Below are 14468 nucleotides of genomic sequence, written 5' to 3' on the forward strand. Positions count from 1 at the left end.
TCATAAAATCAAGACGGATGCAGACTGCTATTTTCAACTTACGAATTTGACATGCATTTTATATTCATTTTTGTTATTATTTTAAATAGGGGCTTTTTTAGGATATTCCAAGATGGTCTACGATGTCCATTTCACATTGACCCTGTACCTGCAATGAGCTAGGCGGTCATTAAAGAAAGAGAAAGAATACAAATCCACAGGCCTAGAGCACTCAAATGAAAACAAATGTGTATTCGCAGCAATGTCAAAATCCCCCGGAACACAATCCATAACAACCATGTCAGCGCCAGATGTTCTATATTTCCAGCATGGAAGACCTCTAACTAGCGTCCTGCCAGCCTGTTGTAAAGCTGGTACGCAAAGGCAGTAAAGAAATACGCAGCCAAATTCTGCTCAGGTTGCGCCTGGGGAGCTGGTATCTGAGGCTGGGCCTGGGGAGCCGGGAGCGGAGGTGGCAGGTCAGGTGGCAGCACTGCAATTAAAAATATGATTCTGTTGCATTAATCAAACTTTGACCTGCAAACAACACTATTGTAGGTAAGCAGAAGATTACCTTGCTCTTTGCGCCTCTTCAGAAATAGAAGAATTGTCAGAAGTAGCGACGCTATAAGAGCTGCCATTGCCACGTATATGAAGTTCCATAGAAGCGCTTTAAACGCATCTGTTCCCTTTGCTAGCCTTTGTGGGTCATTGACTGTAGCAGTATCAGTGAAGGGCTGCTCAGGCGAAGGAACTCCTACAGCACCTGGTATACTGGACGACTCATGTTTTACAGGCGAAGGAACTCCAACAGCACCTGGCATACTCAATTAAGACAAACATCAAAGAGTACAAATTAGGAAAATGACCAAAGAAAAAACTTAAAAACTTAATACACCCCCAAACAGATGATGTGGGAAAAAGAAACGTACCTGGATAACAAAGAGACGAATGGTCTATAGTGTTGGTCGATGTATGAGAAGTGGGCAGCTCACCTCCGCACTGAACATACCAGATAATAACATTCTGGGGCGTGTACCCCGATGATATTATCACAGGAGATTCACTGGCCAAACATATCATATTAAGTCCACCACAGTGCTGCACACTTGACATAATAATGTCACAACAGAATGATGTTGGGCGATCAATCCTGCAAAAAAGTGCCATATTGACCGCCAGTTCTGTGCTATCACACTTGTTGCTATTGACCACAGCTACTGGATTCATTATCATGACAAATATAAGAAAGCCTGCAAAACCAGTAATGCACTATCATGGTACCGTGGCACAAATATTCCTTGAAAATGTAGAATTCAAATTTTCTTATCAGTTCAAGTAGAAAGCGTTGCAAGCTATTATAAATTATCGAATAGAATAACGAGTCATAAGGAAATCATAAATAATGAATGGTACTTTAGAAAACTTACTTCTCAGCAGTCTGAAACAGCTAGAGCTTCTTGCTATTCTCCTAATTGAACCACTAGCCTGATCAAGTTAAACCAAAAATAAAAATAAGTGAAGATTTCATCAATCCCAATTTATAATAATTCAATTGAAGTTGCATAATTGGGTACGACTACACAAGTATCCATGCATCAGTATTGTAAAGGCATTCTTGCTGATTAAATTATCTCAAATTTAATTACCGTCCATAGGTACCTGATTACATAAGTGCTAATATTTAAGACAGCGCATCCAAAGTACAGATTACTATGCCAACTGGAAAGATCAGATTGCTGTGCCAAGTAGGAAGTTTCCTCCTACATTTCACCTCCTGCAGATTCTTCTTTTAACAAGAGGTACCAAATTTTACACTAGAACATGTGGTACTGCTCAGTACCTCGTTACGATCCGTAAAATTTCTCTTAAATATTAGATACAACCCATATATCATGATGTGAGGCTCTGTATATTTGGATATTTTCGCATAGAGTACCTCAGATTATGGTGTTTGCATTCCTAAAAAATGTGAAACTAGATCCTAATCATTGTGAAATCATTGAGAAGCTTGCCTGCTTCATGTGAAGTCATTTGGAAAAGAGAAACATAACAGAAACTATTGTGCGCTATTATATAATTATACCTTTTTAAAGAAACCTCCTGCTGCAGAAAAATGGTTATTTTCAACTGCATTAAGACATGATGTCCTTGACTCTGTAGCATCAGTATCATTCACTTGATCCTCCTGATAAAGTGAACCATACAAAAAAACAAATAAATGAAAATCTTGCAGAATACATGGGAAAAATTTACTAATTCTAATATCAAATAACACCTACTGGAGTACTGGACAGTGTTCTAAAAGTGTTAGACGCTAGGTTCGCAGCAGTGCGGCACTAATCAGGCGGCTATCACCTAGGCAGCAGATCAACACAGTCTGATCTACATAAAAAAACACTCCATCCCATCTCCTCTCAGCTCAATTGACACATAGCAGGCGACACTTCCCAAACTATACCGCATCCAAACTGAGCCCTTCTACTTTCTGTTTCCCCCCTTGCAATACCAAGCATTGCTCATAATCTTCCCCAAGCCAAGTCTCCTCCAGCGATGAGTTTGCCCAAGCCAAGTCTCCTCCAGCGATAAGTTTGTCCTGCTGGCAGCCCAGCTTAACTTTTCCAGTTCCACCCAGCACCTAGGTGACCAAACAGCCCAGAGCAAAAGCACACAGCAAAGTGGTGTCTACCACTCATGTGCAACCTTTTAGAACATTGCAAACTAACACAGCTGCAGTAACAACATTTTGAGTCATAATTGTCAGTGTCCAACTAGTCTTGGCAACCCCCTACGCAGCAATCAGATCAGTGAGACAGTCCAGTTTTGCACTGCCAGACATATCTTTGCTCCTATAGAAATTAATTTTGCCAATTGAAAGACGTATGAAGCTATTGGTCAACTTGAAGAAAGATGCTTGGAAGTAGGTGACTAGATCAGGAATGGCTTGTGTTTCATGTATTAATAACTTCATACGTATTGTTTTCCTATGAGGTAGCTTCTTGGCTCCCTCTACTTTCATAAGGTTAGAATCAAAATCTAGACATTTACACGTAAAAAATTATCACATTATCATGTAAACAAGAATTTCTCTCTCCTTTTATTGTTGTTTTGTTTGTCTCACTATAATCCATTTATAAAAAATAACTACTAAAAATGATGAAACAAAAGAAACAAACCATACTAAAACTGCAAAGATTTAAACTAAAAGAAGCAGTGCAGCTATATGTTTGTATCCTACAGAGTCACCCTATATGTGCAGCCAAATCAAACAAAATAACGATATCCAGAGCTACTATTGGCCATTTTGTGGTTGCAGTGCTGTGCTTTGCAATCTAGTCAGGAGAATCTTTACTATTTCTAGCAAGACTTTCCTGTTATAGCTCTAATCCAAATGCTTCTAACTTATCCTTCAATCCAAAAATAGAAATAAGTGCTTTTGAAAAGCCACTGCTCCGCTAAACAAAACTTATATGTAACTATTCGAGGTGTGCCTAAACCCAAGTGGCACGATGGCACCATGGATGCAGTCAAGCCACAAGGGCAAGGGAGGAAGACCAGAAAAGGGAGAAACTAAGAATACTTGTTTATTTCCCTCTTAATGAACAGAGATACAACCCCATCCTTAGGGTGTGTTCGGGAGGTGAAGTTGGGAACTCACCTCGCGCGCACGCAAAACGGAGCGATGCATTTTCTTATGATTAATTAAGTTACTTTTTTTTGAAAAATGGATTAATATGATTTTTTTAAAGCAACTTTTGTATAGAAAAAATGTGCAAAAAACACACCGTTTAGCAGTTTGAAAAGCGTGCACGTGGAAAACAAGAGAGGTGAGTTGGGAAAGTTGGGGAAAGAACTCAGCCTTAGTGGTTCTTAATGGGATAACCTCACTCTAAGAATCTCTAAAATAGCACCAGCCTGGATGGGATAACCAATCTGCTGGAGATAACCTGACTCAAGGGACCAAGATTATAAATAGCACCAGCCTGCAGATAAATGTTACATGACACAACAATATGTTGTTGACATAATATCTCACATAAAACATATGAATTTACTAGCGAATGCTCGTGCACAGCAATGGATTTAAAAAATAATAATAATAACATCATTACAATTTCAAATATTCAAGAAATCACATTATGGCTGGAATTTGGTATCTTCCCCTTTCTTTTTATATAACTTACTTTATTATTTTTTTATATATATGTAACGCAGTAGGTCACATTACTTTGGTCACAGTGTTGATGGTTCCACATGTCAGGAGATAGTGGGGCGTGAAAGGCTGAATGCAGATTCACCCTTCAGCCCACCATTGGAGTCTTTTAAAGGAGTATAGATATACTTTTTTTTTCACGTGAGACTTTGGAAATAGAGATACAAAGAGGATCGATTGGGTATCAAACCTTCACAGGGAGTTTCACGTACTTCAAACACTCAGATTCATTCAGTTTGTCAGCAGAGGCAGAAAGAACTGCGGTCAGTGGTGTATAACAATCTCGTAACATCGTGTTTGGCTGCATTGTTTGAAAACTAAAGTCATTCCTAAGCAAATGCATATAATTAGCTGGTAAAAGGAGCAAATCAATACAAATCCAGAAATAGAAATATCTTCTGTATAAATTCCTGAAACTAAGAACAAACAGTTCATAACACAATATCTGGACAAAGATAAAGTCAACAAGATATCAGCCAATAGGCCTCGCTCAGTACAATAATGAACATGGAAGTATGGCACAGGGAAAATGCAGCGCATTACATCATTTGCAAATTGCAAGGCATGAAATCGTGAATAGACTATCTAAAAAGCATCATAAGTAGCCTAACCATGAATAGACTATCTAAAAAGCATCATAAGTAGCCTAACGACTATTTACAACCAGCATGACCTAGAACAGCCCATACTAGGAAACATATGGGCATCATAAACGACAAACACAAGAACGGTGTGGCAACGAATCAGAAGGTAAGACAGTAGCAAACCAAAGCAGGTCCATAAAACACTTAGACCCTGTTTGGAAAGCTTTTTGCATCAACTTGTGATCGTTGAATCTATATATCCACAAAAAAGGTGCAGCTGGAGCAAAAAAACTTGGTCCATATTGTGCCAAGAACTAAACCAGCACATTAGGCAGTTGGAGGGTGCTGAACCAACACAAATTGAGCCTTGAATTCTACCAAATGACATGCAAAGATGAAATAAAAGAAATTATGGTACTTACATTTGCATGGAGCTCTAACAAAATCTGCACAATGCTAGATTTTCCATTAGAGGCAGCAACATGAAGTGGTGTCCCTTCAGAAGAAGATACATCAACACTAGCTCCTTTAGATAACAACAGTCGTGCTATTCCAACGTGCCCTGAGAACAAGGGGGGGAACATGGAATTGTGTTATAGTGAAGAATAAGCTTTTCTTTTGTAGACATTCTTAATTTTGGAATTGTTCATTCCAGAGCTGATTTTAACATATTGAATCGAAAGTAAGGTGTATGTTTCAGAACTAGTGTGTTCGGAGTATTTATTGTGAGTGTTGACCAAACCACCTAAGCAAGCACAAACCTAACAGAATGGCAAGATTTACGTAAAAGAAGACAGATAAGCAGATTGGTCCCTTGAGCTGTTATCCCCTACTATAAGACACATAAGTGGATTATCGATTTTAGACACATAAGTGGATTATAGATTTTACATTTAGCTTTTGTAGGGAAAGTTATGCAATGCAAGATTCGCCTACAGTAAACATGACAAAGGTAGTACACATGCACAGATGTAAAAGAAGCGATACCTTACCTTTTTTTGCAGCTTCATGAAGAGGAGCAAAGCCTGCTGCATCTTTCTTATTCGGATCAGCACCTTTGTCAAGAAAATACTTCACAATAATCTCTTGTCCATCCAACACAGCGCAAAACAAAGGTGTCATACCTAGCAAGGGCATTACAAACAAGCAATTTAATCAGATAACTCCAACAAAACGACAAGAGAGTTGCTGTATAACAGCTTTGCAAATGCACAAATATTAGCAGCTACAATTCCAAATATGGAAAGGAGAACTTCATGAAATACTTATTGCCTGGACGGTATTTATATGAGATGCAATATTAAACAATGGAATCATGCAGAAACACCACTTCATAAGTGCATATCAACAAGGGTAATAGTATAGTTAAAACTACAATGCAAACTCCCATTTCCCAAGTTCTTAGAACCAAATTTTGATGGCATGTATATACCATGCAAAAGGAACTAGAAGAAAAATCAAGTACTATATAACACTACCTCTGTTTCCAAATGAATGACGTTGATTAGTGCAATTTTGAACTAACCGGAACCAAACAAAAAGAAACAGAGAGATAGATGAGCTTCACAAAGTGAACTGCATGTATTGTCTAGACACAACTGTACCATCAAGTGTAGACAAAAGCAATATAAAAAAGGCTGAAGGAGATAATCATATATGGCCCATTACAAAAAAACAAACTACTAGTTTAGTGCAGGAATTGAGTTTTCTTCAGGGAAATTCTTGCAGTGCTCCCTCAGAAAATCCTACCTAACAAGACATCATATATTCATATGTCCCAAAGGTGCCACATAATTGTTTGTTTTCATAAAAAAGGTGACTAGTCAAGAACCATCACTTAAGAATCAATTTATAGTACTAACGGATTTAATCACATAGCGGTGTTACATTGGTTTGCCAATTCAGATAGCAGCATGCCAGCACTACAAATGTGTGTAATAAAAAAACAAGAAATCAGCGTACCCAGTGCTGTAACTATAGTTAAACTCTTCATGGTAAGGTAAAGACAGTTCCTGACCCTATCAAGAGTAGCCTCACATACAGCAGCTCCCATTACAATTGCATTGCCTATAGGAGATGCACTAAGCATAATAAAACAATGCAATAACCTGGGAAGGCACATACCAGAATCACAACTAGTTTCAGCATTGACATCGAACCCGAGCTCCTCCACCAAGTACTTGCAGAGATCAATTTTTCCCGAGCTTGCTGCCTCAAACAGTGGCCCATACCCCTCCATCCTCACAGTGGCGAGCGATTCCCGATCATCCTCATCCATGCTATCAACCACCTCTTCAATACCGAAAGTTTCAAAAGAAAAGTAAGGCTCAAATTTGCACAAATTGCAATTCTAGATATTACAGAAGTTTCTTTTTGTGCATAAAACAAGATCAAAATTCTAGAGAAATGGGGACATAAGCACATCTGGGCACTTAGAAGAAGAAAACAAAACCAAGAGGAAGAGATCTCTTACAGAAATATGCATCATAAAGGTAAGTATTATTAGTAATTATTAATCAAAAGAAAACAAAACCAAGAGGGAGAGATCTCTTACAGAAATACGGCATCATAAAGAGAAGTATTATTAATAATTATTAATCCCTATTAAGAATAATGGCAAACAAATAAATTACTATCCAGATTAGTATCAATTTGAACAAAAAATAGACAGGAAAACCCTCCACCCGCATTAAACACACGTACACTTCTATCAACAACACGCACGATCGGGCATACACGATCATATCGTAACGGAACAGGAAACGATGCATGAGGCTAAAAAACCATCTCATCCAATTGTTTTCACAAGTGCACAAAAAGATGGGAGAACACATTCGAGTAGAATATCCCCCAAAGCAGGCACAGAAAATGCTGAAAATTGGCTCACGATCACCAGTTCACCACCACACATAAGCTAACAATACCCCTATCCCACGCGGGCTCCTCAAAACCCTAACAAAACCGCTATCCCAGGAAGACGCACGAGCAGTTCGGGAGTAAGACGGGCGCGGGCGGGGTAGAGCTGGAGAATCTCACCCTTGAGGCGCGCAACGTCGCCGTCCGTACACGCCATGAGGAACTCCATCTGCGGTGGCATCCCGCCGACATCTGCAAGCGCGCACGCACGCACAACGACGACGAACAACAACACCCACCATTAGAGACCACCACCCCAACGAAAAGAAACAGAACCAAATCAGCCAAAAAAGCATAAACGATCAGGAGCAGCGGCCGCTTAGCCAACGTACTGATGGTGCACCCGAACCCGAGGCGGGTGGCGATGCCGCTGATTGCCGCGGCCGCCGCCGCCGCCGCCGCCTGCTGGGCTCGCGCATCGCTCCCGCCCCGCCCCATTCCCGGCCCTCCTCCTCCCCCTCCTCCGCTCCCTCCACCGCCGCGATCCCCACCCACACCACCACCCCCGCCTCCGCCTCCGCCGCCGCGGCCGCGGTGCCTTCCCTTACCCTCTTCCCCATGGAGCTCAGCTCAGCGAGCACGGCGAGTAAATGGGATGGGGGATGTTGGGTTTTGCTTGCGAGAAGCGGAGAGACGAGGGGGTGGTGGCTTCTAGGAGAAGGAAGGAAGGAGGTGGCCACGTCTCGTCCGCTTTAATCGCAGCGCAGCGCGGAGGGGTTGCGATCCTCTCCGCCGCCTTCGCACCTTGCCTTTAATCACTGACAGGTAGGTCCATGGTTCATTGGGACCACATGTCAGTGACCAAGAAGGCCGCGGGGAGAGGAGGGAGAGAGAAAGTCCGGAGTGGCACGATCGGCCGACACGTGTAGATACGGACGGCCGAGATGGAGCGGGGAGCTGCGGCCAAATTCGCAACAGACCGGAGATTCTGGGACGTGCCGTGTAAAATGGTAAGTGTACCAAAATGTATACCAGCGTTCACGATGGTCGCTGCCCTGCACTTCCCCGGGCATTTCTCCTCGAGCCGATAAAGCTTAAGGCCTCTCGTGCGGCACGTCGGATCTGTGCATACGCGGCAACGAAGCACGGAGCTCTCTTGGTTGTTCGCTCCCTGTCTGGGCGACGAGTTAGAGCAAGGATTTTATCCCCTTTGAATCGCAGGATTGAGAAAACAAAGAAATAGGAAAAACGTAGGAATTGAATGCCATATTTATTGGACTTTTATGGGATTTTGAAACACAGGAAAGTCTCCAAACTGTCGTTTGATTAGCACACAGGAAAAACACAGGAATCTTAGATACATGAAGAGGAAAGCATGAGGTAAGAACCTCATGCTTATTTTCCTCCAAAGTTACTCTAGTAAGGTTCATTCCATAGAAATTTCAAAGAAATTGATAGGAAATAATCCTTTGTTTCAAATGACTTCATAGGATTATTTTCCATAGGATAAAATCCTCTAAAATTTCTATGGTTCTTCCTTTGATTCAAATGGGGCCTAATAGTATAGCCCGTTACTGGCTAATAGCCCACTCCTAAAGCCAGGTACAGGTACAATAGCTTATTCATTGAATGACTACATCTTATAATCAAATAATTAATTATAATATGCACATGCCAATGTGTATGATCAAGAGTGAATTATATCCCAGTAGCCATTTGTGTTGTGACATGAACTTTATTGAACAAACACCACCACTACCATATAAACCAAGTTCTCTCTAGTATAAAAACTGCAAGGCACTAATAGATAACTCAAATACCATAGCAACTAATTAGATTAACCCATAATATTACACTAGTGTCTGCGTTGTACTGTGTAATTCTAAAAAAAAATATTACACTAGGTCTAACACAAGTCTTAAAAAAATACAAGGAAATAAAGTAGGGATTGTCTATACATCATTCGAATGTTTTTTTAAGTACATCTCAGTCAAAAAAACGAATGGCTGGGATTATTCTTACTCCTCACAGCCCCAAAAAAACGAATGAAACCCACAGAGGAAACCATTCGAATTGCACAGCGACATAGCCCAAAGAAAAACGCATGAAACCCACATAGGGAATCATTCGAATTGCACAGCCCTACTTGGCCCAATTAAATTCGAATGTTTCTTGTTAGGGATAAGTTCACATTAGTTCCCTCTATTTGTCGCCCAGTATGACTTTCGTCCCTCGGTCGCAAAACCGGGTATGACGGGTCCCCCAACTTACAAAACCGTATAAAAAAAAGGTCCCTCGGCATTATTGTGCCTGGTTTTGGATGACGTGGCGCCTACATGGCTCCCTTTGACTAGGTCCTCGTCCAACATGGCATTGACGTGACGCTTACGGCAAATGAATCCCGAAAAAATAATAAAAAAACGTGGGACCCACATGTCAGCTATAAAAATTTATAAGAAAAGGTGGGCCCATGTGGTCCCACATGTCAGCGCCCTCTTCTCTCTATCCCCCTCTCCCTCCCTTACAGAACGGCGAGCGGTGGCGCAGAGGGGGACGGTGTGCGAAGCGGCGCGCAGCGGCCGAGCGAGGAGGGGCAGCTTGCGGCGCCGCAAAGGGGGGGCGGTGGGCGGAGCGGGCGAGAGGAGAGGCCACTCGCGGCGGCCGGGTGAGGAGGGAGGTGGCGCTCTGCGGCCGGGCGAGGAGGGAGACGGCGCGCGGCGGCCAGGCGAGAGGAGGGGCCGCTCGCGGCAGTCAGGCGAGGAGGGAGGCGGCGCTTGGCGGCCGGGCGAGGAGGGAGACGGCGCGTGGCGGCCAGGCGAGAGGAGGGACCGCTTGCGGCGGTCGGGCGAGGAGGGAGGTGACGCTCGGTGGCCCTCTCTTCCGCCCTCCCGTCGGACGCCCTCTCTGCTGGCGCGGCGCATGCCGCCGCTTCTCTCTCTCCCACCCGTCGGTCGGCTTGCGCCGCCGACCCTCTCCCGCCGGCAGCCGCGCACCGCCGTTCCTCTCTCGCCCTCCCGCCAGCCGCCGACCCAAATGCACCGCCGCTCCTCTCCCTCCCTCCTGCCGGCCGGCGCGCGCCGCTGCTGCTCTCGCTTCGGAGGTGCGCGCGACATCCTTGTCGAGGTCGCCGCCCGCCCCTCCGCTCTGCCCCGGCTTGCCGCCGCTCCGCCGTGAGGACGAGGAAGAGCCGAGAGGAAGAGGAAGATCCGAGAGTGGAGAGGGAGAGGGGAGGGGAGCTGGCGAGCTCAAGCTCGCCATCCTACCCGCCCGTCCTCGCCGACCACTACCAGCGGACGCTTGCTCCACCCCTCTTTCGCTGCCTTGACGTCGATCCCCCTCGAGTTCATGTCGAGAACGAGCGAGCGAGGCGGGCGGCGACCTCGGCCTGTGAGCACTCCTGCCACCACTCTGCCTGCCGCCCGCCACCGCTCCGCCCACCGCCCGCCGCCCCTCTGCTCCGCCCGTCGCCCGTCACCCCCTCTGTGCCGCTGATGTGACCACGGCTACTACAGATACAACCATTGCTCACATCATGGATGAACAAGATGACAACAAGATCAAGTGCTCCATGTGCTGGAATCCGATTCGGTCACCTGCTACACTGCTGACTTCAAACAGCCGCCGAATCTGCATACGACCTCCGTTTTCGGTCCGTGAGTACTTGATGGAAAGTGCTCGGAGTCCTCTTTCCAACGGATCCAGCCTCATCTCCGAATACCATCTCAACCGCCAGCAATTGCAAAAACAAGGTGTTGCGTCACTGAAAGATCGGGCCAATAACAACCTTGAGTGTCGAGTGGAGCTCAGGGTTCATCAGGTGGTATCAGAGCATGATGTGACCATGGCTACCACAGATGCAACCATTGCTCACATCATGGATGAACAAAGATGACATCAAGGTCAAGGCCTCCAAGTGCTGGAATCCGATTCGGCCACCTGCTGCATTGCTGATTTCAAACGGCCGCCAAATCTCCATACGAGCTCTGTTTTCGGCCCGTGAGTACTTGATGGAAAGCCCTCGGAGTACTCTTTCCAACGGATCCAGCCTAATTGCGAAATTTCATCTTATTGAGCTGCAATTGAAGCAACAAGGTGCTGCGTCACCGATATTGGGCCAATGGGCTTGTAACTTCGTTTGGGACCCCGGCCCAAGTGGGGCCCATGTGGGGTGCGCCCCAACCAGGTGGAGGACGACCTAGAGGTCCTCCCATCTCCTTAAATAGCTAGGTAGCCTTTAGAGTTTCTTGGGTTTTGATAGATTAAAGTTTAGCTATTGCTACTTGCTTGCAACGCGCGTGTCGGCTAGACCGTCCGTCTACTTGTTGTTCGGAACCCCAACTTATCATTTGTATTAAATTCCTATTTGCAATATCAGATTGTTTTTATCTTGTTCTTGCTTGTTTCTTCGATTTGCTTGCAGGAATAGGGTTGATCTGCACCGGCAAGATCAACAACCCACGGAGAGGTGTATCGATCGCTAAGGCGCAACACAACGTCTCGTACGGTTGTAGTCGGATCGTCAATATTTCTCCCAAATCGTAGTTATCATCAACTCACCGAAAGATCGGGCCAATAACAGCCTTGAGTGTCGAGTGGAGCTCAGGGTTCATCAGCCGCCGCCGCTCGCCTTCTTGGAGTATAGGGGAGAGAGAGAGGAGGGAGGCTGACAGGTGGGACCAAATGGGCCCCACCTTTTTTAAATTATTTTTTTATGTAGCTGACATATGGGTCCCACGATTTTTATTATTTTTCGGATAAAATTGCTACGAAAGCGCCACATCAATGCCATGTAATCGCCACGTCAGTGCCACGTTGGACGAAGACCTAGTCAAAGGAGCCACGTAGGCGCCACGTCGGTCAAAACCGCCCTCTATACTGCCGAGAGACCTCGTTTGCCCGATTTTCGTAAGTTGGGGGACGGGTCATACCCGGTTTTGCGGTCAAGGGACAAAAATTAGACTGACCGACAAATAGAGGGACCTAAAGTGAACTTATTCCTTCTTATTACCTAGGGCTCTTTTTTCCCTATCCAACAGCCCATGTTACAACGCAAAAGCTTGGCCCAAAACATTTTGCAAACCTTTCTCCCTCTTATGCATCAGCAATGGCCAATGGGTTCATAATCACCTAGTTTTTTTTGGTCTTGCATTGCGTCACGTAGCAAATTTCTCTGGACAAAGAAAACTAGAAAAACCTCCCTGAACTCAAAGAAGACATCGTGTCCTCATGCTGCTTCTAGATTCTCTCTTTAATTCTAGTTTAGTACTCCCTCCGTCTCATAATATAAGGGATTTTAAGTTTTTACTGCACTGTTTGACCACTGATCTTATTCAAAAAATTTGTGCAAATACAAAAAATGAAAAGTTGTGCTTAAAATACTTTGGATAATAAAGTAAGTCAAAAAAATAAATAATAATTCCAAAATTTTTTAAATAAGACGAGTGGTCAAACAGTGCAAGCAAAAACTCAAAATGGCTTGTATCGTGGGAAGGAGGGAGTATTGAAGAATCTAGGAAGTGCTCCCTTGTCTGCCAAAATCTGCAAAAATGAGATAAGCTGAAGCTTCTTTTAGAGAAGAAGAAAGAACTAAGAACAAGAGAAATAACTTGTGCTATTGATACAAATGAATTCACTCTGCTGGCTAAAACATTATAGACGAAAAAAAAAAGAGAGAGTGGCAAGAAGAATGCAGATGGATTTGCTTTTGATCCACTATAGAATAATAACTTTTGACCAAACAGTCATAGGGCATGAAAATTTAGAACATGACTCTATAAAAAATTTTTAAAAAATCAGAATCATGTTCAATGTAGTTGTTTCAGTGTGGAAGTGGGTATTCATTTTAGCATGTTCTATCTAAATAACAAAACCAAAAATACCCCTAGGTAGTGCTATCTTACCAGGAAGAGAAACAGGAAGAGGAAGAAGAAGAACAGGAGGGATAAAACTAAGAATAGAAAGATGAAGAGAAATAGGAAGAGAATTGATAAAAGTAAGAAGAACAAGAAAAAGAGCAAGAGGAAGAGCGATACGAATAGAAATAAAAACAGAGATGGAGGGGGGCAGGAAAACAAAAGAAGAAGAGAGAGGGAAAAGAAAATTCATGAATTAGAATAGTAATAATGGAAAAAAAACAAAAATGAAGAGGAAGAGAAAATAAGAATAGAAGAACCAGGGAGGTAAGGAAAAAAGGAAGAAGAAAAAACAAGATTCAGAATAGTAATTGTCAGGGTTACGGATAAGGCATTTCCTCTACCCTTGGAGATACGCTATAAGGCATTATGGTATATCTGCGTGTGTACGGACGTTCTCTGTATACAATATGGAAAGTCATCACGAAATCCACTGATAGAAGGATTCCTACCTGTATAGGACTGGGTCGTTACTGTATCGTGTAGGGTCCGATATCTCCGAGTCCTACTTGGAGATCGTCTGACCTGCGATATAAAAGGGACCAGGAGGACCTGAGGGATCGAATCTCATAGCCAACACAACCACCATAGCCTACGAAGTCGGAGCCTACAGGAGCCAAGTCGCCGGGTGATCTAATCGAACCTACGGCATGGTTATCCCATACCCACACGGCATGGTTATCCGACTAGTTATAGGGGATAACTTATATCTATGGAATATGTAACAGATCATGACTTGGGTATTACGTTTCCCTGTATGTTATGGAACGGCCTAAAGTTCTGGTTTGATAAGATTGTAGAATAGATTTAGGAAACCGATACCGTATTGGTTAAGGTTTCTATCTTGTAATCCTGCCCCCCATCCTATATAAGGTGGGCAGGAGGCCCTCTAGGGGGCATGACACATATGATCGTCAGATCTAT

The 14468-nt window shown here is 43.7% G+C and overlaps 1 protein-coding gene across 1 annotated transcript; it reads right to left on the bottom strand.

Annotated features, from left to right (window-relative positions):
• Window positions 1-211: 211 nt before the first annotated feature.
• LOC127766333 (uncharacterized) lies at window positions 212-8705 on the bottom strand. Its single transcript, XM_052291407.1, has 12 exons — window positions 8613-8705; window positions 8025-8241; window positions 7813-7884; window positions 6901-7068; window positions 5769-5900; window positions 5199-5338; window positions 4383-4493; window positions 2066-2167; window positions 1410-1467; window positions 912-1232; window positions 554-796; window positions 212-472 (listed from the first exon to the last, which is right to left on the bottom strand). The coding sequence occupies exons 1-12, from the start codon at window positions 8703-8705 to the stop codon at window positions 324-326; spliced, it is 1806 nt and encodes a 601-aa protein (XP_052147367.1). The 3' UTR covers window positions 212-323.
• Window positions 8706-14468: the final 5763 nt, after the last annotated feature.

Source organism: Oryza glaberrima, chromosome 3 (genome assembly GCF_000147395.1).
Source record: "Oryza glaberrima chromosome 3, OglaRS2, whole genome shotgun sequence".
Lineage (NCBI taxonomy): Eukaryota > Viridiplantae > Streptophyta > Magnoliopsida > Poales > Poaceae > Oryza > Oryza glaberrima.